Raw genomic sequence first — 24,370 nt, 5'->3', positions numbered from 1 at the left:
TGACTTACGATACGCTTTTTACAACATTGTTTCAAAGTGTCGCAGGTTATGTGTCCAAAGTAGTACAAGGTACAGCGAAATTAAACCTTTCTTGGCTAGGAACATTTACATGTTATGCACTTCTTGTTAAATAGTAGTACAAGTTAGAAGCCTCAAATTGATTTTGAAATTCTGCAGTGATTCCTGAGATGTAGCTTCTTCGAAAAGCTAAGTTCTTTTCACTGGGGTGAGTTTTAGAGAATTATCATAGCAGACAGAGTTAAGGTTAATAAAGGAATAATGAAAAGGTTATCTATCATATCCATTTCCATGCTTTAAAAGTATTTTGCTTAAAGCCAAAGAGATGAAACTCTTCACTCATTGGTTCTTGATTTCTTGACTGTCCATCATTTCAAACCTTTTCTAACAAGAAAGATTAAGCGTGCTCCTGTGGAACAAGAATTTTCAAGTCCTTAGGGGTAGCCTCATGATTTGGCCAGAGGAATTTTGTTCTTGACAGAATTACTTCAACGTGGATATACCATGAAGTGCAATCTTCAAGTTTGTCAATTGGCAAACTTTTTTTTTTTTTTTTAAGGTTTCACAGTTATTTTCATGAACATTTTCTTTTCACCTTTGAAATGCCATCGTTATCATTACATTAAGTTCTAAATACTCAACCATCCATTCACCATATTTATGTATAGCATAAAGAATGTGCAAATATCTGCACCATGTCAGAAGTTAAGTTTAGATACTAAGGTTTTCATAAATTGCTAATCTACTCCATTACATGAGGCATTTCAATATGGTCTACTTGCATGAAAAAAAATTCAATTCAGATTCAATGTCATTTTGCAATGTCTTTGTGCTTTAGCAACCATGTTGTAGAGCCTTCTCAACACCTAACTGTTGTTGGAAGTCCAAACTGGGTTGAAGTCATGTATAATCACATGATATTTGTCTTCAGATCTGGTTAACTCTCTCTCCATAGGTAGATGGTGTCTGACTGTAATGCCTGCATAAAAGTTATTTTTCTCATTCATTTTTATATAATAGTTCCAATTTGAGTACGGTGCTTAGCAGTGAATTCTTTCACTTTCTATGGCAAGTTAGGTATTTTCTCTGTTTATGACTTTTAGAAGAATTAGCTTCTTTTCTAGTCTGTTGTTTATCATATTCGCAAGATGTTATACTTATCCTTTCTTCATATGTAGGTCTTCAGAGACTTTTACTCAGCAAATAAAGAGTTTCTTGCACTACAATGTGTTTGGGAAAATGGCAAATTCTGTTTGCTTGAGACATCCCAAAGTAACGAAAATGCGGAGTCTAGCGTAAAAGGAATAAAATCTGATTGTATCTCCAACATCGACTATGAAACTATGGGTGTACTGGTCGAAGGTAATCTATAAATGAAACTTTCTAAGGCTTACTCAAGGCTGGTAAATTTGGATGTCATTTCATTTGATAATAAGATCATGTGTCGTTATATCTTTTCCTCTAAGGCAGTCCTAACGAGGATTGTATTGGTTGATTTTCATGTGGATTTCAATTCAATAAGTAACTCTTTGTCTCAGTCCAAGTTCCCTTTAGCCTTCCTCTTTCTGGTAACTCTGATCGAGACTTCTGGGCCTGCCAAGGCTGAGTTCTTTGTTGCCAGAGGGGTGCGCACAGATTGGGATTCCTCCACTTTTCCAGCGCCGAAACCTGTCTTGCTGGTAGGAGTACTCAAGTTACCTTTGCCCCTTCCTTTCCTGCCCCTGTATGTGACAGGAGTAGAATCCTTCTTGATTCCTCCTTGAGACGCAGAGAAGGAGAAATCTCTCCCTGAGCTCCTTGATAGCCCTTTCAGCCCCACCTTATCCATCGGCAGATCAGACATCGATTTAAAAGGATTAAGAGGGGGTAAGGAAGAAGGCTTACCTGCACTCGGCAGCTTTGTCAGCAAGACATGCCAACTGAAGTGACAACATACCATGTTTACCATTGAAGTCATTTCATGAAACTTGAAGCTGATGTGTAATGGTAGTTGTGGTTGTTGACGACTGTATGACTAGGTCGGCTTTGGGTCTAGACCTGACCCGTGACTGAGTAACCCTATTTTTTTATTGTGAATGAAGTTTAAGAGAGAGAAAGGGTGTGGTGGCAGCTAGTGAGCATCGTCCACTACCTTCTCATCTCACATGGTTTCTTACTTTCATTCTTGAGGGATTTTTCCACGTTACATCGTGTGTGGTGCTTTGTTTCTACATGGTATCAAAGCGACAAATTTCTGAGCTTATTTTTGGGCGTGAATCCGTCCATCACTGGTGTTGATCATGCGTGGCCCTTTTTGGGATTTCCTGTAGTCGCCAACCGTCCGCCATCGCTCGGTTGCTGTTTCCCCTCGTCACCACAGATGGCGTCACTCGTGCTGCAGCTTGTCTGAGCACCACGTATGGGATCGTCTGTTTTTCCTGTCGTCAACCCGCGCACAGTGTAGTCCTCAGCTACCATTGTTGTCACCGGGACCCTGTTGTCGTCGCCTGAGCTTCTGCCGCCACTTGCACTTTTGCCACCGTCGTTTGAGCTGCAGTTGTTGCTTGCGTTGCCCGAGCCTTCTATTGCCTGTGTCGCCTGATCCTGCTGCCATTGTTGCCTGGATCACCCAAGCGTTCTGTGGCCGTCGCTCAAGCTGCATCGCTCGAGCCTTCTGTCACCGTTGCTCAAGTTGTGCAGCCGCTGTCGTTTGTTCAGTTGTTGCCTGAGTACTGTGGGCGTCGCTCGAGCTGCACAGGCACCGTCACCTGCAATTCTGCCGTTTGTCCAATTGTTGCCCGAGCCGTTTGTTCAGTTGTTGCATGAGGAACCTTGTGTGCTGCTGTTTGCACCGTTGCGTGCAATAGCCTTTGCCATTGTTTCCTCATGTGGCGTACTTACTACATTGTGATGGCTGAATCAGATTCATCGGTTGTTAGTAACCGAGTTGATATCGGGGTCTCCAAAACTGAAAATATTCCGGTTCAAGTCCCTACTATTAGACTTATCATGGATAATTATATGCGCTGGTCCGCGTCCATTACTATGGGAATCGCCGGTCATGGACAGATTGCCTATATCAATGGAAGAAAGGCTAAACCACATGAAACAAATCCAGCATGGGACACATGGTTCCTTGAGGACAATCAGGTTAAAACTTAGATTGTCAATTCAGCGGCTTCGGATATTCAGCCCCTTATCCTTCTAAGACGTGGGCAATCTTAGAGCAGATGTATGGTCAAAAGAAAAAAGATGTTCGTATGTATCAGTTGATGAAAGAAGTATATCCTCTGTGCCAAAGGGATAGGTCAGTTGCTGACTTTTATGCTGCCTTGAAGTCTAAGTGGGAAGAATTAGACTATTATATTGATGATGTTTGGAGCTGTCCTCTAGACCAGAGACCCTATATTGGACCAAGGAATGAAAGAACATGATGTTTGTGTTCTTAGGCGGCCTCGAAGACTGGTCATACTATTGAGTTTTGTTGGGATCTTCATCCAGAGAAAAAACATAACCGGAAACAAAACTCTAGTGGGAAGAAACCTTCTAATTTTGAAGTCTTTGAGATGGCCAATGTGTAAGATTTTGAGATATTACGCCAAACCACTGGATTGAATCCTTTGTAGATGCGAGAAGAGAAGAAGAGGAGGTGACTGCACGTGCAATAGAGAGAGAGAAGAAAAGAGGGCAGCAACCGTGGCCCCTTCCTCCTTGTCATTAATATAACCTAATGTATGCTACAAGTAAATACAGAAAACAACAAGTATTTACAAGTATGCCACCGCCCATTATATTTAGGTATATGGGCAAGATGGATCGGGTCTGTAGACCCGATCCAATTTGTACAATCTTAACAGCCCCCCTCAAGTTGTGCAGAGGTTTGATCATGCACAACTTGTTCTTCAATTCCCAGAAATGGTGCCCTGTGAGCCTCTTGGTAAAAAGATCAGCTACTTGTTGAGACGTGGCTATATAAGTAGGAACGATCTCGGCTTCCTCGACCTTTTGACGAATGAAGTGTTGATCATATGCTTAGTGCGATTATGTAGAACATGATTGAAAGCAATCTTGATCGCACTTTGATTGTCACAGAATAAAGATGACTGAGCAATGGGAAGGGAGAGTTCCCCAAGCAGATGACGTAACCATGAGGCTTCAGCTGTGCCTGCAGCTATTGCCCTATATTCTGCCTCAGTGCTGGATCTGGCAACTGCACGTTGTTTTCGGCTACTCCAACAAATAAGATTGGAATCAAGGAAGACACAATAACCTGAAACTGATCGTCTGGATCACCTGCCCAATCTGCATCAATGTAGGTGGAAATGTTATGTCCATTCAAAATAGTTGACTGTCTTGTGTAAATGAGTCCATCCCCAAGAGTAGCCTTAAGGTAACGCAAAATGCGTTTGGTAGCATCCATATGCCCTTCTGTGGGTGCATGCATAAACTGAGATACTTGATTCACTGCATACACTATGTCTAGACGTGTAAAGGTGAGATATTGTAGCATGCCAACTATACTCCGATAGAAACTAGGATTTGAATATGCATCACTCCCATCAAAGACATTCAATTTTGTGTTGAAAACACTAGGAGTATTTATGGGCTTGCAATTTGTCATACCTACTCTATCCAGAATATCAAGAGTATATTTATGCTGCGTAAGAGTTAATGTGTCACCTTTTCTATCAAGCTCAACACCCAAGAAATACCGTAGTTCGCCGAGATCCTTCATCTTGAATTCTTGTTTCAATACCTCCTTAACATGAGATATATGACATGAAGAATTTCCAATAAGAAGTATGTCATCTACATATATGAGTAGCCAAGTGGTAACTTCACCCGCATGATATATGAATAAAGAATGATCAAGTGAACTTCGGAGAAAACCAGTCTGCTGTATATAAAAAGAAAATCTATCGAACCATGAGCGAGATGCTTGCTTAAGCCCATACAACGATTTTTGTAATTTGCACACCCACTGAGTTGGATCATTGGTAGCATAACCTGGGGGTTGTTCCATGTATACCTCTTCCTTTAGAACAAGGGGAGAGTATTTCTTGATCATTTTCCCCTGTAAGAACAATATCATCCACGTAGACAATCAATATCACAAGTCCTGCTGAGCCTCGCTTGATAAACAATGAGCGATCAAGCTGAGATCGGCGAAATCCACACTTAGATAACACTTCAGTAAGTTTCTGAAACCATGCACGGGGACTCTGTTTAAGTCCATAAATAGCCTTCTTTAATTTGCATACATTGGAACACTCCCCCTGTCGCTCAAAACCAGGTGGTTGCTGCATATAGACGATTTCAGAAAGGTCTCCATACAGAAAGACATTTTTTACATCCAATTGAAAAAGAGGCCACTCTCGTTGGACAACAAGAGATATAATCAGTCGAATAGTGCCCAACCGGGCCACAGGCGAAAAAGTCTCAAAGAAGTCAACACCATAAGTCTGAGTATACCCTTTTGCGACAAGACGGGCCTTGAACCTTTCAACTGAACCATCAGAATGATACTTGATGGTGAATACCCATCGTGATCCAACCACATCACAGTGTGTGGGGGGTCTATCAAATCCCAAGTCTCCCGAGAAAGAAGAACATCCATTTCCTCCTGCATAGCTTGTCGCCAACGTGGATCTAACAAGGCGTGATGGTGCGAGGACGGGATAACATGACTAGATAGAGCTTGATCAAACTGTACTAAACTTGTATTCAGATGAGCAGTAGAGACAAAATTAGATATAGGATGTAAGGTGCACTGTCGCTTGCCCTTGCGAATAGCAATAGGGAGATCTGCTGCAAAATGGTCATCACTTAAACCTGAGTCAGTCTTATCAGTGGAACTTACCTCTAGAAGCGCCCGAGTCTATCATCCATGTCATACCTGGATCAGCAGTAGGAGCACCAACAGAGAATGTTGAATCTATAACAGTAGCATTGGTAGATATAGAGGTAGATGTAGAGGCAGACCTCTAAGCAAGAACATGATCATATTCATCCTTAAGTTAAGAGAATATGACATAGATATAGAAGGATCAGTAGAACACTCAACCATAGATATTGTTGCCTTTGAATGAGTTGCTTGGGATGAAGAAGGCCCTTTGCTTGTGGCGATTCTACCTCCACCACGTCCAGAGGAAAAATTAGACCTGAGGTGAGGATGTTTGTCCCAACAACGATCCTCTAGATGACCAATTTTGCCACAATAAGAGCACTGAAATCTGCCACGTCCTGCACCACGGCATGTACCACGTCCCCTAGTGCCTCCAAAAGAACTAGGGCCCCGTCCTCCCGATATCACAAGTGCAGAGACTGGTGTGTCATGCGTAGTCTGAGAAAGAGTGGCTGCAAAACGACTCAGCCGATTATACGTGTCTGCTAAATCTGGAAGTTCACTGCCTGTTAGAATTTGAGACTTTGCCACAGAGTATTCTGAAGATAGGCCAGATAGGAACTTCGCCACCATACCAGTCTCAATGTGTGATGCATAACAATGCTGGCAAGGTGGACGAAGAGCCTTTAACCGTTCATATGCAGCAGCCAATGTAGCAAAATATTGACATAGGTCCTTATCCCTTGTCGAATGTTGCATAACTCCTCTTCTAGTTGTAGGATTTTGATTACATTAGTGGCATGCGAGTATGTCTTTCTTAAGAAGGACCACATATCCTTGGCCTTGGTATAATATGCAATAGTTGGGGCAATATGAGACTCCACACTATTCATAATCCAAGACATAACAATATAATTATCTTCATCTCACGCAGCATATATCCCTTTTTTCTCAATAGGTTCATCCTCCTCAAGAATATATTTCTTCCTATGACCAGCCACCGACATTATGAATACCCTAGATCATATTTCATAATTTGAGCCATTAAGTTTAATCGTGGTTGCATAAGAGAAGGAATTCCCAGCCATCTTGTAGTCAGTAGACCCTTCAGATTTACTGTTTTCAGCCATAGTAAATAAAGAAGACCAGATTGACGCACAAGTTTAAAGAAAGAGGGCTAGGACTGAAGACTGCTGCGACTTATAACGACTTATAATGACTTATAATGACTTATAACAGCAGCTGGTTCTCATAAAAACTTCCTGTCCACGTGTCAAAGGAATCCACAAAATAAAAAAAAATCTTGTACTAAGGATCAGCAGCAGTCCTCACGCAGCCTTACTGTACTGAATTTGTATCCACGATCTATAGAAAAATTCTGATCATATCAAAACTGAGTTTATAGGCAGCATATAGACTTCACAAAGCATCCACAACACTTTGCTTCACACGATGAACATGAAGTTCCAATCACCGTTGAAGTAGCATCCACGAACACCACAAACCACAGCGTCAGAAGTCACACTGCACCCACAACAGTCTGCTTCATACGACCAATATGAGGATCTGATCACGCCTTCCACATAGGCGTGATCAGGTCCTCCTCCACACGGCACGCCCAACCCCTATTCCTTCACCGTCTCCTTATTGGGTGATAAGAGGGATGTTAAAGATACAAAAAAAAGGGTTTTCTGAAATATTAGGAAGTTAGGGAAGGTCTCTTTAAATGTTTTGTTACTTGTAGTGGACTTCTCTTGTAATTTTCCCTAACCCTAATCTCTTAATAGAGATTAGGGTCAAGTAATGCAAGACAACTTTTTTGCTGCCTCTCTCTCTCTCTCGTAACATGGTATCAGAGCGGGTGTGGGCGTCGACGGCAGAGTGCACTTTTCGGTGACCTTCTCTGGCGATCACCATCTTCTCCGACGAACAGCCAAGTGAGTTCGTTCCTTTTTTTTTTCTCTCGTTCTCTCCCTTGTCACCGCTACTCCTTATTCCCTCTTATCACCCAATAAGGAGACAGTGAGGGAATAGGGGTTGGGCGTGCCGTGAGAAGGAGGACCTGATCACGCCTATGTGGAAGGCGTGATCAGATCCTCATATTGGTCGTATGAAGAGACTATTGTGGATGCAGCGTGACGTGTGACGCTGTGGTTTGTGATGATCGTAAATACAGTTTCGGTAAAGTCAAGCTGCGTGAGGTGTTGTGGATGCTTTGTGGAGTCTATGTGCTGCTTATAAATTCAGTTTTTTGAATATGATCAGATTTTTTCTATAGATCGTGGATACAAATTCAGTAAAGAAAGGCTGCGTGAGGACTGTTGCTGATCCTTAGTACAAGTTTTTGTTTGATTTCGTGGATTTCTTTGACACGTGGACAGGAAGTTTTATGAGAACTAGCTGCTGTTATAAGTGGCAGCAGTCTTCAGTCGTTGGGAGCAACAGTCTTCAGTCGTTGGGAGTTCATTCTTGTTTTTTTGTCATCGGCTAAATCAGATCTGAAGTGACAGTAATTTCCTAGCCCTCCTTCTTTAAACGTTTGCGTCAATCTGGTCTTCTTTATTTACTATGGCTGAAAACAGTAAATCTGAAGGGTCTACTGACTACAAGATGGCTGGGAATTCATTCTCTTATGGAACCACGATGAAACTTAATGGCTCAAATTATGAAATATGGTCTAGGGTATTCATAATGTCGGTGGCTGGTCATAGGAAGAAATATATTCTTGAGGAGGATGAACCTATTGAGAAAAAAGGAATATATGCTGCGTGGGATGAAGATAATTATATTGTTATGTCTTGGATTATGAATAGTGTGGAGTCTCATATAGCCCCAACTATTGCATATTATACCAAGGCCAATGATATGTGGTCTTTCTTGAGAAAGACATACTCGCATGCCACTAATGTAATCAAGATCCTACAACTAGAAGAGGAGTTATGCAACATTCGACAAGGGGATCAGGACCTATCTCAATATTTTGCTACTTTGACTGCTGCATATGAACGGTTAAAGGCTCTTCGCCCACCTTGCCAGCATTGTTATGCATCACACGTTGAGACTGGTATGGTGGCAAAGTTCTTATCTGGCCTATCTTCAGAATACTCTGTGGCAAAGTCTCAAATTCTAACAGGCAGTGAACTTCCAGATTTAGCAGACACGTATAATAGGCTGAGTCGCTTTGCAGCCACTCTTTCTCAGACTACGCATGACATACCAGTCTCTGCACTTGTGATATCAGGAGGACGGGGCCCTAGTTCTTTTGGAGGCACTAGGGGGCGTGGTACAGGCCGTGGTGCTGGACGTGGCAGATTTCAGTGCTCTTATTGTGGCAAAATTGGTCATCTAGAGGACCGTTGTTGGGACAAACATCCTCACCTCAGGTCTAATGTTTCCTCTGGACGTGGTGGAGGTAGAATCACCACAAGCAGAGGTCCTTCTTCATCCCAGGCAACTCATTCAAAGGCAACAATATCTATGGTTGAGTCTTCTACTGATCCTTCTATATCTATGTCATATTCTCTTAACCTAAGTAAGGATGAATATGATCGTGTTCTTGCTCAGAGGTCTGGCTCTACATCTGCCTCTACATCTACCAATGCTGTTGTTGTAGATTCAGCATTCTCTGTTGGTGCTCCTACTGCTGATCCAGGTATGACATGGATGATAGACTCGGGCGCTTCTAGACATTGTTGTAATCAACCACAAAATTTTTCATCATTTGTCAGATTTTCTACACCACAGTATGTTAAGCTGGCTGATGGCAAGTTGTCCCCTGTTTTGGGTAGCGGTGATATTTATCTTCCACATTTAGGCACTATTACACATGTGCTATATGCACCTCAGTTTCCTGTTAATTTGATATCTGTGAAGCAGCTAGCTATCGACTTACAATGTAAAGTCATTTTTGAATCTGACTCTTGTTCTTTTCAGGACTTACCAACTGGGAAGATGATTGGAGGCGGCCATGAGCGTGAGGGCCTTTATTTTTTGTCAATCCCAGTTGATGTTGCTGCATCTTCAGTCCCTTCCAAGCCTTCTCCCTTCCAATGGCATCTCAGATTGGGTCATCCTTCCGTACCAAAACTTCGTCGCATGTTTCCAGACATTTCTGCATCAGAGTCCTTCTTATGTGATGCCTGCCAGTTGGGCAAGCATACACGGAGCAACTTTCCTTCGAGTCAGAGTCCATCGAGTCAGAGTCCTTTTGATCTCATTCATGTGGATGTATGGGGTCCTAGTCGGGTTCCTTTTCGATCATGTTTTCGATATTATCTTGTTCTAGTTGATGATTTTACTAGAGTCAGTTGGGTTTTCTTGTTAAGGGAAAGATCTGAAGTCATATGTATTCTTTAAAAATTTATCAAGGAAATAAAAACTCAGTTTGGATTCATTGTCAAAAATATTCGCACTGATAATGCTCTTGAATTCAAGTCTTCCATTCTACTTCAGTTTTATGCCGACCATGGAATTCGACCTCAATATACTTGTCCACATACGTCCCAACAGAATGGTGTAGCCGAACGCAAACATCGGCAACTCCTAAACGTAGCTCGTACCCTCATGTTACATTCTCACATGCCTGCCTATTTTTGGGGTGATGCTATCCTTACTGCGTGTTACCTCATTAATAGATTACCCTCTTCCTCCATTCAAGACCGTATTCCAATTCAAATTCTATATCCAGGGCGTTCATTATTTCATTTACCTCCCAAAGTTTTTGGATGCACTTGCTTCGCACATATCTTAGGCCCGAACAAAAGCAAACTGGCTGCCCAAGCTATCAAATGTATCTTTATTGGCTATTCAGCTAATCAAAAGGGATACAAATGCTTTGATCCTGTGACCAAGAAAGACATTATCAGTGCGGATGTTACCTTCTTTGAGTCTCGTCCTTATTTCCCTCCGTCAAGTCCCTCTTCATCTGAGATGCATGCACCTATACCTCTTCCTATTCCACCAGTGTCACTTGAGTCATTTCCATCATCTCAACCTAGGTCACATGAACGTTTTCTTGAGCCTCCGTTGGTTTACACTCGTCGTCTAGGTCCCTCTCTCAACCGTCCACCAGCATCGTCTCAAGAGGTAAGCTCTACTGATAAGACTGACTCAGGTTTGACTGATGACTATTCTGCAGCAGATCTCCCTATTGCTATTCGCAAGGGCAAGCGACAGTGTACCTTACATTCTATATCTAATTCTGTCTCTACTGCTCATCTGAGTACACACTTAGTACAGTTTGATCAAGCTTTATCTAGTCATGCTATCCCGTCCTCGCACCATCACGCCCTGTTAGATCCACGTTGGCGACAAGCTATGCAGGAGGAAATGGATGCTCTTCTTTCTCGGGAGACTTGGGATTTGGTAGACCCCCCAACACGCTGTGATGTGGTTGGCTCACGATGGGTATTCACCATCAAGTATCATTCTGATGGGTCAGTTGAAAGGTTCAAGGCCCGTCTTGTCGCAAAAGGTTATACTCAGACTTATGGTGTTGACTTCTTTGAGACCTTTTCGCCTGTGGCCCGGTTGGGCACTATTCGCTTGATTATCTCTCTTGCTGTCCAACGAGAGTGGCCTCTTTTTCAATTGGATGTCAAAAATGCCTTTCTGTATGGAGACCTTTCTGAAATTGTTTATATGCAGCAACCACCTGGTTTTGAGCGACAAGGGGAGTGTTCCAAGGTATGCAAGTTAAAGAAGGCTATTTATGGACTCAAACAGAGTCCCCGTGCATGGTTCCAAAAGCTTACTGAAGTGTTATCTAAGTGTGGATTTAGCCGATCCCAACTTGATCACTCATTGTTTATCAAGCGAGGCTCAGCAGGACTTGTGATATTGATTGTCTACGTGGATGATATTGTTCTTACAGGGGAAAATGATCAAGAGATAGCTCAAACAAAGGAGTTTTTACAGCAACACTTTGTTACGAAAGACCTTGGACAACTTCGTTATTTTCTTGGTATTGAGGTGGCTCGTAGTAATAAAGGAGTTGTAGTGTCTCAAAGGAAATATGCTCTTGATCTTCTACAGGAAACAGGACTATTGGGGGCTAAACCTGCCACACTTCCCATGAATCCTCGCATTCATATACATGATGATGACTCAGAGCCGTTTGACTCTAGATCTTACAGATCTCTGATAGGGAAACTGTTATATTTGACTGTCACTCGTCCCGACATTAGCTTTGCTGTGAATAAGTTGAGCCAATTCATGGAAAAACCCCGAAAAGTTCACTGGGATGCAGCTCTAATGATTGTAAGATACTTGAAATCAGCCCCGGGAAAGGGGCTATGGTTCAAGAAAGGAGAATGTGTTGACATCGAGGCGTATAGTGATGCTGATTATGCTGGATCTGTAGATGATAGGAAGTCTACTACCGGGTTTTGTGTCTTTGTGGGCGGTAATCTTATTTCCTGGAGGAGCAAGAAGCAGAATGTTGTGGCTCGTTCTAGTGCTGAGTCAGAATATAGGGCTATGGCTCAAACTGTGGCTGAAATGTCGTGGGTTAGATCACTACTTGTAGAGTTGGATGTCTCAGTGAATCTTCCAATGAAGATGTATTGTGACAACAAGGCAGCTACATATATCGCTAACAATCCTGTCTTCCATGAGCGGACTAAACACATTGAAGTGGATTGCCACTATATTCGGGACTTAGTTCAAGGAGGAATTGTTAGCACTATTCATGTCTCCTCAGAAGATCAGACAGCAGATATTCTCACTAAAGCTCTTCCCATAGGCGATTTCCTGAGATGTTGTAACAAGCTGAGCATGATTGACATATATGCTCCAGCTTGAGGGAGAGTGTTAAAGATACAAAAAAAGGGGTTTTCTGAAATATTAGGAAGTTAGGGAAGGTCTCTTTAAATGTTTTGTTACTTGTAGTGGACTTCTCTTGTAATTTTCCCTAACCCTAATCTCTTAATAGAGATTAGGGTCAAGTAATGCAAGACAACTTTTTTGCTGCCTCTCTCTCTCTCTCGTAACAAGGGAATAAAGAGTAGCGATGACAAGAGAGAGGACGATAAAAAAAAGAAGCAACTCACTTGCCTGTTCGCCGGAAAGATGGTTGCCGGAGAATGTGGTCGCCAGAGAAGGTCACCGGAAAACGCACCCTACCGTCGACGCCAACTGCTGCTCTTATACCATGTTGCAAGAGAGAGAGAGAGAGAGAGGCGGAAAAAGATTGCTTCATTACGTGAGAGATTAGGGTTAGGGAAATTACAAAAGAAGTCCAATAAAAATAACAAAACATTTAAAGAAATCCTCCCTAACTTCCTAATATTTCAGAAAACCCCTTTTGTATCTTCTTTAACAAGGGATATGAAGAGATCACTTGGGCTTCTAAGCTCATTTGTCTCACAATCGAAAAGGCTAGTATGTGTTGTTACCACGCAGGGGCGGAGCCAGGATTTTTTTCAGGAGCGGGCCAAACAGTTTAACCTCGGATATGGGTAGGGCCAAACTGAACCTGAATCTAAAAAATACATTGCACAACTAATTTTTTTTATTTTTTTCAATGTTTTTTTTTTCAATTAGTTGGGGTGGGGCCATGGCCTAGGTGGCCCCCCTCCCTCTGCCCTTGCTACCACGACCACATGCGTTGCTATTCATCATATATGAAAAAAAGGTTGTTGAAGAAACATCAAGGAAGATGGAATTTTGTATGCTAATCATGGACATTTTAATCACTAATTGTGTTAGAGTCCTTTGAAAATTGATATTATGTGGCAGGTTATAACAATTTGTGACATGATCATTCTTTCATAGACTTTAAGACTGTGATACGGGTGCCCAGGTACCCGTGTCGGTACGTGGGTACGGCGACACGGGTACGTGGGTATGGCTGCATCTTAAAACATTTAAAATTATATTTTCAAACTTAATTTTTTCTCTAATTTTGATTTTTCCCTTCTTCTATATTTCCCTTCCACTATGATTCTATATTTTCCTCCCATTTTTTCTTTAATTTTGAGAATTTTTGTGGATTATAAAACAAAGTGTGAACTATTAATGTTTTTTTTTCATTTTATCATTTTTGAGAATATAAAATTTGCCGTACCCACATACCCACAATTTTCAAAATTGCCGTGTCCGAACCCATACCACCGTACCCAAACCCATACCGTATCAGCACCTATGTGACATTGCTTCAAGAAGCAAAATGGTCCATATCTAAGGCTAGGCATGATTATGGGCCATGACACACAGAATCAGCACAGTTTTTTGTTTTTTGTTAATATACTGTTTCTCTTTCTTTTGTTTTTCTTTTGTTTTGTTTTGTTTTTTTTTTCTTTTGAAGATGAGGGTGGGCCCTGACCACTAACCTTATGATGGCAACAGTAAGTGAAAGGTTAAGCAACAGAATGGCAGACTTGGACTTGATCTAAGGTCAACCTTGACATTCTTCACATTCCCCTCTTTTCACCTGTGGTCAAATGAAAAAGACAACTTTTCATTTAGTTTCTGCTTTGGTTTATCATGAAAAGTGAAAAGGAGAATTGCCGTGCTATTTTACAAGATAGAAGGTTGCCCTGAGATTTATCGTGATATACTGACCTTAGAGCATAAACCTGGTTTTGTTAAGAAATTTGCTTAGTGAGCCATATCCTTCTTTTTTTGCGTCTCTTTGGTAAACAACCTGCGAATACATATTGCTAAACCTATCTTGATTTTAGTCAATTTTTTGTATGATTTGTCTGTCTTTGAAAAGCTGGTTCTGTTGAAAAGCGATGTTGCCAACTGGTACTAGAAGTTCACCGTTTTATTCATTTATGCTGGCTTTTCATTTGAGAAGATTGGTGCAATTGATCACTAGATTCCGAACTTATGAAAGATCGGTGATTTCCTATTTCCAGGTTCATGTGATGGATTAGGTTGTGAAAATAAGGCAGTGGAAGGTTGTCCAGGAAATGGACATTCTCCTAGCAGAAATATGCTATACAGTAAGGATGAAATTGGCGTTCAATCTGGGGCCGTTTTGTCTAGTAATGTTAATGGAGAGGAAAATATGGGGCTTGGCGTTGGAGATGAATCCAATTCTCAAGGTCTTTTCTTGGAGTCGAATTCATCTCCAAATCAAAGTTTCGATGCAAAAGTGGATGCAAGACAAAAGGTTGCTTTTATTTCTGTGGGAGAGTCTGCTCAACATGGAAAAACTAGCGACCTGAAGAAGGCAAGTGTTGACGTTGAAGGTTTTGTTGCCAGTGAAGATGCAAGGAACTCTGAAGGTTCACAGGAAAAAATTCCAAACACATTATCTACACGTGTGGTCCCATCGGATTCAAAAGCAAAGGCAATACGAGGCGTTTCTTTCATTTCACTTGGAAAATCTGTTGAAGATGAAGGAAGGAAGCTCAAGAAGGCAAGAGGTGGCACCAAAGATTTTGACGATCGTGATTCTTCTGGTAGTTCTAAAGAGTCTGAAGATTACTTTTTCAATCTGCTAGCTGCCGGGAGTATGAAAGATAGCATCTTTTAAGTTACGAGCAAAAATTTTGCGGCATTGTTGAGAAGGATGTTTTTTTTTCCTGTTTTCTCAGAGATCTGTATATATATATATATATATATATATATATCAATTTTGTCTTCTTTCGAAGGGTATACATTCTGTTAAGAAATCTTTGGTTATGTCTCTTCATCATTTCTTTTTCCCTTGTCCTTTGAAAGTGTAATCTCTAGTACATGTGCCTGGTTTTCGCTCCAGCAATTTCTCTGTTAAATTCATGTCCTCGCTTCTGGGCAAAGGATGCTCCTTCGAAACTTTTTTATTCCTTTTCCTTTTTCACAGGCAAGGAAAGTGCCAATCAATTCCTACAAAGGGGTGAAATGCATGGCTCCATCCCTCGATTACAAGGACGCATACTGTGCCTATTTCCTGAGAAAATGATGTGCCTGGCCTTTTGTTTTGAATGTTTGTTTGGTGCCAGGTGAGAAAATGCCAATTTCATACGGAATATCGGGGGCATTGTTTCTGTTTGTGTGAAAAACTGTGCTCTTACTGGCATTTTTATAAAAGGGTTGGATGAATCGAGTAGGTTTCCAAAAGATGGTTCAGACGTATCACGGAGACATCGGTCCAAGGGCTGACAGGCCCCTAAACCCAAGGGCATTTGTGGTAGTTTCTCAGGAAAATCTGGTCCATCTTCAGAGTGGGGTGGAACTGGACGGTCGCGATGTCGAGGCCAGTGGGACGAAAGCGACGTGTCAGGGCAAGGTACAGGTCAAAGAGGAGGCGGTCAAAACGTCAGACGTGTCAGAGAACAAACAAAAACCAAGGCGATCCGTTAGAAATATTTGTCCCCACACCGGACGTCTGTAGTTGGGGAAAGGACAGTCAAACTTTTCCTTGAGGAAAGGACGGACGTGGGTCTGGTCTTCTTCAAATTACAACAGTACCCCTCCCTCGACCTTTTGGCCCCATTCTTCGGTGAAGCTAAAACGCCTCGGCCGATTCCGTTTACCTCAAGCCTTGTTGGAGCCATTGGATTCAAGTTTCGGAGTCAGGGGTCGTAAGGGGTTGGATCTGACTTCGGTTGATAAATCTGATATATTCGATTAACGGCACCAAATATGGGTTTGATTAGTGGGTTTCTTGGAAAAAAAATAAATTTGAGTAGTTAACCGGTTTTTTTGCTTTGGTATGCAGTTTTATATCATGATTTGAAGTTGAGTTTATGTTTAATCCAGAACTTAAATTGTGATGTTGGATTCAAGCTTAGTTGGAGTCGGTTTTGGTATGAAAGGTATACGTGTATTTGAGTTTGAATCAGATGGTGATAATTCACCAGGCGCGGAACCATTTGCATTCGCGAGCACTTGCCTTATTGCCAGGACTAATCACGAGAAAAGAAAAACCTCGTGTACTTTGTAAAGGTTCTTAATAAGAAGTTAGAGCAGATTTATCATAGAAATGTTCAAACTAACTCATGGCATTATATGCCAATCTAAAACATTTTAATTGAATTTCTTTCTTTATCAACAAAATCAGATCCTACTATAGCTACAAAAAGTTGGATTTTGATCAAGCCCAAATTGTTGGCGGTCCAGACGTTTTACATTGCCAGATGAAAGCATTAGTGCATCCAACATTTGTTGGTAGCTTGGATCTTGATTCATATTGCTAAATGAAAGTATTAGTACATCTAACTTAGATGCATTATCACCACACAACCTGAGCTCATCTAGTTAGGTGCCACTCAGGAACCATGTCCATGTGATCCTTCGTTCCTGCTGTCGCCTAACTTGATCATGACAACTATGTGATCGAATATGACAACCATAAAACTCTGTCTCTCTCCCCCCACACATAAACATGTGCGCACACATGGACACATCCTTGTCTATATGCTGCTGGAAATGGAAGGTTTATTGTAGAGAGTGAAAGAAGTGGTAATAGTCATTATACTTGTACAAGTCAAGATCTAGTTACACGTGTGGAAGCTTAATGATATTGAATTTGCAAGTTGAAATTAGAAGCAAACTTTAGCTTCATCTACTGAGCGAGGTAGATAAACAAATACAAGACATTCAAATTGAAGAGGATCATTGATCAAGAGTTCCACGTGGAAGGTACTCCCAGAAAAAGAGGGATAATATGTCAAACATTATGGAAAGTGCTTAGCTTTTGGTGAAAATTAATAAGAACTTCAATTTCATAAATTTCTGATTAATTCTAGACTTATTTTGATGTATTTCTTCTATGCATGGGTTGTGAAACTTAGTACGTCTAAGTTGTTTTGGTTACTTTTAATAAAACATTCATAAAATATCACAACAAAGGGCATAAACATCTCCAGATGTGTTCATTTTAGTAAAGAGATGTAAGTTTTAAGCACCCAATTTAATTGCTAAATCATGCAAGTGTAGCAGGATAATCAAATGCGATCATATGCAGATGCCACCTCATTTTCTTCTCCTTAAGGGCAGTTTGACATTAGGAATAACAATAAAGTGTTTCATAAATCTGCTCTAAAATTGGCATACATTCATGGGATAGTTATTCAAATGTTTCATGATTCTACCCTAATTTTATGGTAGATTCATGAAACACTCATATCATGTTTTTAATACTAAAAAACTCTTTAAAGATATTACATGAATCTGTCTTAAAGATGATGATAGATTCATGAAACTCTAGGTGGGACAAATTCATGAAACACTACAACTATATAGTTCCATTGATCTGCCCCACGCTAGAAAGAACGTTCTTACTTTTAAAGGACCCCTTAGAAGATCCATTTATATCCATTACGGACCGACGGATATATGTTTGGAAAGGAGATTGGAACAGACCTGTGCAGGCAAGCTTGTCGATGTATGAGAGTAGAGGGGCATACCGTGGAACTTAATCAAACACTGCGCATATAATTTTTTGTCGTTTGCAACAGACCCAATCAAAATTTCTTCCTCGTTATTATTTTTACAGACAATTTTTCTCATCCTGTACGGACCGTGGGGTCGATGTCGACCAAGATCTAACGGCGGTGGTTAATCGGTGCCACCGAAGGTTTACAACAGGGGAAAAGCGGGGGTTAAATATCCTACCGCAGAAGGAGCAGGAATTGAAATTACCGTTCTTGAAACGGGTCGTGCTTCAATCCGCCTTGGGTCCGCAATACGAGAAGCACTTAACTGGACCCCGTCTGCTTGGATTGGATCCTAAAACAACATTATAGACATATCACTGCTGACTGGTTAATTGGATCTGGGTTGGATCCGGAAACTAAATTTTATGTGGGATACACAAATCAGACCTGGTGAATGATTGATGCTAGGTCCAGGGATATGATCAGGTTCGGACAATGATATAAGAAGGCAGAACAGGATCCAAATCCGAACGACTAAGAGCTTCTGGATAAGTAATACATGGTGTAGGGATGCAGAACCCAAAAAAAAGAAGGTCAATGTAATTCAGTCAGGTATTACGTCCAAATACCGATCCACTAAATTTGTATAATATGATTAAGGTCTGAGAAAAGTAAGCAAGTTCGGGACTGGCCGCACCAAATTCAGAAAATATGAAGGTGGTTCAAATATTCTTATCAGGATATTCATCATCGTTAATTTCTTTTGTTTGAAACAAACCATTCTTTGGATCCGTTCTTTCTTCTCATTTAACATGCAAGATTCTTTGCTATACTTTTAAGTAATGTTGGTAATATCACATACTGAGTTGAAAAAAAATGCGCATTATAAAAAATTATTGACTACAAATCGCTTTGTTGTCATTTTCTTATTTGCATAGTCTTTTGGCCTTTTGCATGCTCAACATGAAAGATGCCATTGGAAGTTGGAATTATCTTTTTCTTTTTGGGGCTCATAAATGAGTTTTTAGTTATGTAGAAGCTTGCTTTGCTTCTCCGAGCTTTACATTGCTCATTCGATCGATTCCCATTAACCATGGACGTCGTAAAAATCGAAATTTGAACCAAACTGGTTTGGCTGCCAATTCAGCTGAACCGGTTATGAGTTAGCAACAAACATTATTATATACATTTTCTAAAAGATAAGAAGAAATACATATAAAAAAACCACAATATTTCAAAGATAATAAAAAATAATAGAAAATGGATGGTATATGCCATGTGGTGCCCTTGAATTGACCGGAAAATAAAATTGATTTGCAACCGATTAGATTCAAATTAACCGGTCTAGACAAGATCGCCATCAACTGTAACAACTAATGCATTATTAAGTAATTAGCTTCTTCCATTTTTCTTCCATATATACTCCTATCTGGTAACCAAAGGCTTTGGGTACTGCTATTTGATCGTGTACTTCAAAACTGCACGTCCGCCTGGGCAAGAACTTAGATGTCTTGTAAAAATCACATCCCTATATAAAATATAAGTGTTTCTTAGAAGACATCCGATAAAGTTGGAACGATACATAAAATACAAAAACTGGGAGACCTGAAGTTCTCAGCATGCATGAACAACAAATTAACGTCTGAAAAATATTGAACTGGTAATTAAGTTCTCTAAATATGATTTTTCGTTTTGTATAAGCAGTGTTTGGACAAAGGAACCCTCTGCAATTGTGATGCAGTGAAAAGGAGGACTACTCTTCTAATCCACGATCAAACGCCAAACTAATCTATAGTTAAACGAAGAGATGCAAAAGGGATCAAAAAATGAAAAGCGAATGCAACATAGCCTTTAGGGTTTTCATTCACTCAAAATAACTCTTTGCAAATGAGGATTAAAAGCTTTTAAATAGAGTAAAAACGGATTGAATAAAAATACAAAGATCTTGTTGCTTTGATCTTGCGTCAGACGAATTGACCTTAAAAACTAGATCTACTCATGGATTAGTGAGTTTTAGTGTTAAATGAACATGACCCAATTTTGTAAGACAAATTCATAAAGTAATCACATAAAAGTTTTTCGAATAGCCATATCTTAGCGTGTCCAGCATTAGGACTTTCAGAGATGGCCGGCTACCATTTCAATAGGAGTAGATGGCCCTTTATTTTTATTACATGTAACGTCAATCTCTTCTTACTGTCATCGGATTGATGGAGAAAGAAAAGGGGCGAGGAGGTGCATGCCACTTATTGTGGAGGTTTTTCTTGAGGAGTGTGCACCATTTTCACCTGAGAAATCATACACCCAAGTGCACCTTTTCATGATTTAAGACGAAAGTTGGACAAAAAAAGCCACAACATTGAAGGCGCAGGTGTAGAACAATGTCCCGTGATTAACGGAATCCAATCATCTCATTTGAAAAGAATGAACAAAATCATGCTCGCCACCGATAGCTGATCTGCATAAGATGATACCCAGTGGCCAGAAATTTACAAATGAAGAAGGTAGTGAATTTTTGACTTCTGTAGAATCACAAACGTCCCCAGTATGTTGGACGGCAACCCTACACTGGCACTCTGATGTTTAAATCAGATAACAATTGCAGAGAAGAGAGAGAGAGAGAGAGAGAGAGATCCATTATTAAGAAGACTCAGGGATTTCCAGATGACTGCATTACTAAAAACATCTGTGATTCTGTCGAGCCAAGTTCAATTCCACCAGGACATGCCAGAGGGTGGAGAGAGAGAGAGAGAGAGAGCATGTTGAGACAAATTCAACGCCAAAGACGCCAACCACCTTTATTATTCTCCATTTTAGATGGCTGATAGCAAATTTCTGCTATCCAGCGGGTTTTTTGTGCGTCGTCAATGCATGGAAGGAATTGGCAAGCTTGGCGAGAGCCCCCGCAATGCCATTGAGCCCTTCTCTATTCACTTCTGCGTTGGCTTCTTCAATCCTCAGCCTCCTCTCTTCTAAATGAATGAGATCCCTCTGCCTCTTCTCCTCTTTCTCTTCACATGCCAAAAGAGTGTCGGCGATAATGGAAGCACTCTTGGAGATTGCAGAGCCCAACGTGTCCAGTTCATCGTTGTCAACTTGCTTTTGTTGGGCTTTTCTCTTCTTCGAGGGAGAACTTGAATGTTCACTTCCCTCCAAATCTGATGCCATCAGACGTCTCCCATGAAACATAACACAGCATGTATCAATACCAAAAGAAACAGTGAAAAACGACCTGTAGCATTAATACAGGCAGCAGCTGCAGCATTAGTGGCAGCATAGACAAAGTGGGACTCCATGTTGCAGCCTTGCAGGCAACCATAATCTTGGTATATATGTACATGGAGTAGGCCCCATATAAAGAAAACCAGTCGCCCATCATAAAATCTATAATGACCAGTGAAAATAGGGGCCGGGTGGTGAAAAAAATGCCTACATGCAGGAACACGGAGATTACTACAAGAAGAGTGCAATATTAAACAAAAAGCTCATTCCATGAAATGGGCAGGGATTACTTATGGGGAGAGAGAGAGAGAGAGAGAGAGAGAGAGAGAGAACATAGCCATAAAACTAGCTGTGTTATTTAGAAGCATCAACTACGGTTAAGGAAATCAGTAATATTGATGACCATCTGCAGTTGTGGAAAGATCAAGAAAGCAGATGGAGAGAGAGAGAGAGAGAGAGGGAGGGAGGGAGAGAGAGGAAGAGGAAGAGAGAGAATACGCAAACAAGGAAATGTCTATGAAAACCAGAAAGAACTGCCCGACTCTCAGAAAGCCTGTGGAAAGGGAAGCACGCTATGCGAAATTTGAAGGATGTGCAGCCGAATGCAGAGTCACAGAAAACTGCAAATTTTTTGCGGCAAATAAAAATAAAGTTTCATGATAGGAGAACACATACATACCAACATTCTTCAATTTAACACCACAGTTTATGTAAAAAAGCAACCGACTCATTCTCAAGCGGATTAAATCCGTGCGCTCGATCCGGCATCCGCGTGTTCCTACTTGTCACAGACTTACTCCGTAATGAAAGAAAGTTTTTTTCGACAGAAAAAGCAAAACCTTTCTTGTAGATAAAACTGTTTGTGAACATTCATTTCAGAAGAAACACAGTGACACAACAATAACCATTAGACAAAGTCCTTTGGATGGGACCAAAAGGTATCTGTGCGGGTGTGAGCGCACACGCGTGAGAGAGAGAGAGAGAGAGAGAGAGAGAGAGAGAGAGAGAGTACCTATAGCTAATAAGGGTGGTTGTGGTGGTGGCGGGTCATGTAAAAGAGCAGGGAGTGTTGAATTTGGAATTGGAAGGTGGCCATGTTCTACTGAATATGAAGGCACTGCTTGGAAACTACCACTAGCAACAGTTTTACCCACAGCCAAAGTGATGTCTGGCTTCGGTTGATCTGTTCTGGATGAAGATCCTCTCCCAACCACAACAACCAATGCCTCGTAAATCTGAGGCAATAGATTGCTGGGCAGGTTCCTTTCCCTCCTTTCATGCCTATCCATCACCCAGTAAGAGGCCTGCCCCTGCCCCTTCACAAGCCTCATTTCGTACTCCCTCACCTTCTTGTAGTCTCTCAGCAAGTTATCCCACTTATCATTGCATTGATTCTGACTCCTAAAGCACCCTTTCTTCCAGCAGTAGTTCTCCACGCACTTCCATCTTAGCTCTGTTGGTTGCCTCCTTTCTCCTTGCCCACCACCTCTCAATCTTCTTTCGTCATCAAGCTTCTTGGCTTCTATCAGAGCGAGTGTCTCATCAAGTGTCCAATTTCCTTTCCTGTACTCTCTGCCTCTCTCCCTTCCTACACCATCTACCACCACAACCATTTCAGCACCAGGATCAGCCATTAAATGGAGAGAGAGAGAGAGAGAGCGAGAGAGAGAGAGAGAGAGAGAGAGCCAATCCTTTTCCCTGCTAAGTTGATTGCTATGCCAATTAAGTCTGAACCCCAAAACTCAGGACAGTGCTTTTCCAACTGTAATTTTCAGTACCACAGGCCTGGTTTAGCATGTGAGTGAGAAAAGGATGCTGTCTGAAAATTACTCGCATTTCCATCCTTGGCCTTTAACTTAGATGGCTCATGTTCAAACTCCATTTTTCTGATTCTACTCAGATGTCAGAAACACAGAAGGACAGTGCACACACACACATACAAGAGAGAGATGGTTTCCATTTCTTAGCTTCATAACATATATTTTCTAGTAAAGTGTAATTATTTTTAATGTTTTCTTTAATATGACAAATAGGGAGAGAGAGAGAGAGAGAGTAATAATTCGACCACCCTGCGAGTGTGGCATGAGACACTTTCCGAGAGAGAGGGGGTGGAGGGGGAGGGTTTTGAGAGGGGTTGGGTTGTGTTGTGGCCATCATCAGTGTGGAGGTGCGTGTGTATCTGTGTGCTTGTGCAGGTGGGACTATGAGGCGACGATGTTAACGTGAAGGCATGAATAAGACGTGGACTGGACTCGGGATTCAAAGCTGTCCAGCAGCTGATCGAGCGCCCCCAAGCGTAGCGTCTTCGAAAAAGAAACTTAATATATATATATATATATATATATATGCCAGGATTGACAATTTATATATTTTGATAAAATAAACATGGTTATTTCCTTAATAACTTAGCTTCAGGATTTTGGATTGAAGGTAGTTTTTAAGAGTACCACCTTGCAAACACAGTTCATTTTTTATGACATTTTGCAAATCAAATTTTCTTTGGAGTTATTGGATCCGTACCAGGATATTTAAGAAAAAAAAACAGCTGTACAAAATCTAGAAATAGGTCTCCTTTCTTTAAGTTTATCTTTTCATTGGTAGGTGGTAGCAACGGGACGCAAAATTATAAATAGAGTATAAGAAATAATAGATAATGTAACTAGACTCAAATTGTCAATAAAGTACAAGAAATAATAGATAATAGGAACTTCAGGTTGGATCTTGGTGGGAAATTATGAGACCAAACGTATATTTACTTTCATGCTTAAACATTGTATATGCATGTGTGTAAGATGACAAATATATATAAAATAATAAATAAGTATGAGATAATATTCATGAGATAACAAAATACTTATGAGATAATGAATAGACAAATGTATGAGATAACATCAAACATAAATAAGAGATAATGTTTATGAGATAACAAAAAATTTATGAGATAATGAAATAATGAACAAGTGCATGAGGTAAAGCGAAACATAATTATGAGATA

The 24,370-nt window shown here is 40.8% G+C and overlaps 2 protein-coding genes across 2 annotated transcripts in view; one reads left to right on the top strand and one right to left on the bottom strand.

The window, feature by feature from the left end:
- LOC116264513 (uncharacterized) overlaps positions 1–15,483 on the top strand; it is a 30,459-nt gene extending 14,976 nt beyond the window's left edge. Inside the window, exons 7-8 of the mRNA XM_031644786.2 lie at positions 1,197–1,380; positions 14,704–15,483. Coding sequence (XP_031500646.1) covers positions 1,197–1,380; positions 14,704–15,326 — 807 coding nt within the window. The 3' untranslated portion in view covers positions 15,327–15,483. The remainder of the gene's footprint in view (positions 1–1,196; positions 1,381–14,703) is intronic.
- Positions 15,484–20,656: 5,173 nt separating this feature from the next.
- LOC116264816 (trihelix transcription factor ASR3-like) lies at positions 20,657–23,114 on the bottom strand. The gene is made up of 2 exons (XM_031645226.2): positions 22,388–23,114; positions 20,657–21,311 (listed from the first exon to the last, which is right to left on the bottom strand). The coding sequence occupies exons 1-2, from the start codon at positions 23,007–23,009 to the stop codon at positions 20,992–20,994; spliced, it is 942 nt and encodes a 313-aa protein (XP_031501086.2). The 5' UTR covers positions 23,010–23,114; the 3' UTR covers positions 20,657–20,991.
- Between the last annotated feature and the right edge of the window lie 1,256 nt (positions 23,115–24,370).

This window comes from Nymphaea colorata, chromosome 11 (assembly GCF_008831285.2).
Source record: "Nymphaea colorata isolate Beijing-Zhang1983 chromosome 11, ASM883128v2, whole genome shotgun sequence".
NCBI lineage: Eukaryota > Viridiplantae > Streptophyta > Magnoliopsida > Nymphaeales > Nymphaeaceae > Nymphaea > Nymphaea colorata.
This window is presented reverse-complemented; position numbering and strand designations above follow the sequence as displayed.

Excerpts from the sequence above, each read along its gene's own strand:
- LOC116264816 (XM_031645226.2), bottom strand. The coding sequence starts at position 23,009 with ATGGCTGATCCTGGTGCTGAAATGGTTGTGGTGGTAGATGGTGTAGGA. Across the intron at positions 21,312-22,387 it reads ACCACCCTTATTAGCTATAG|ATTTGGAGGGAAGTGAACAT; the intron begins GTACTCTCTCTC and ends TGATGGCATCAG.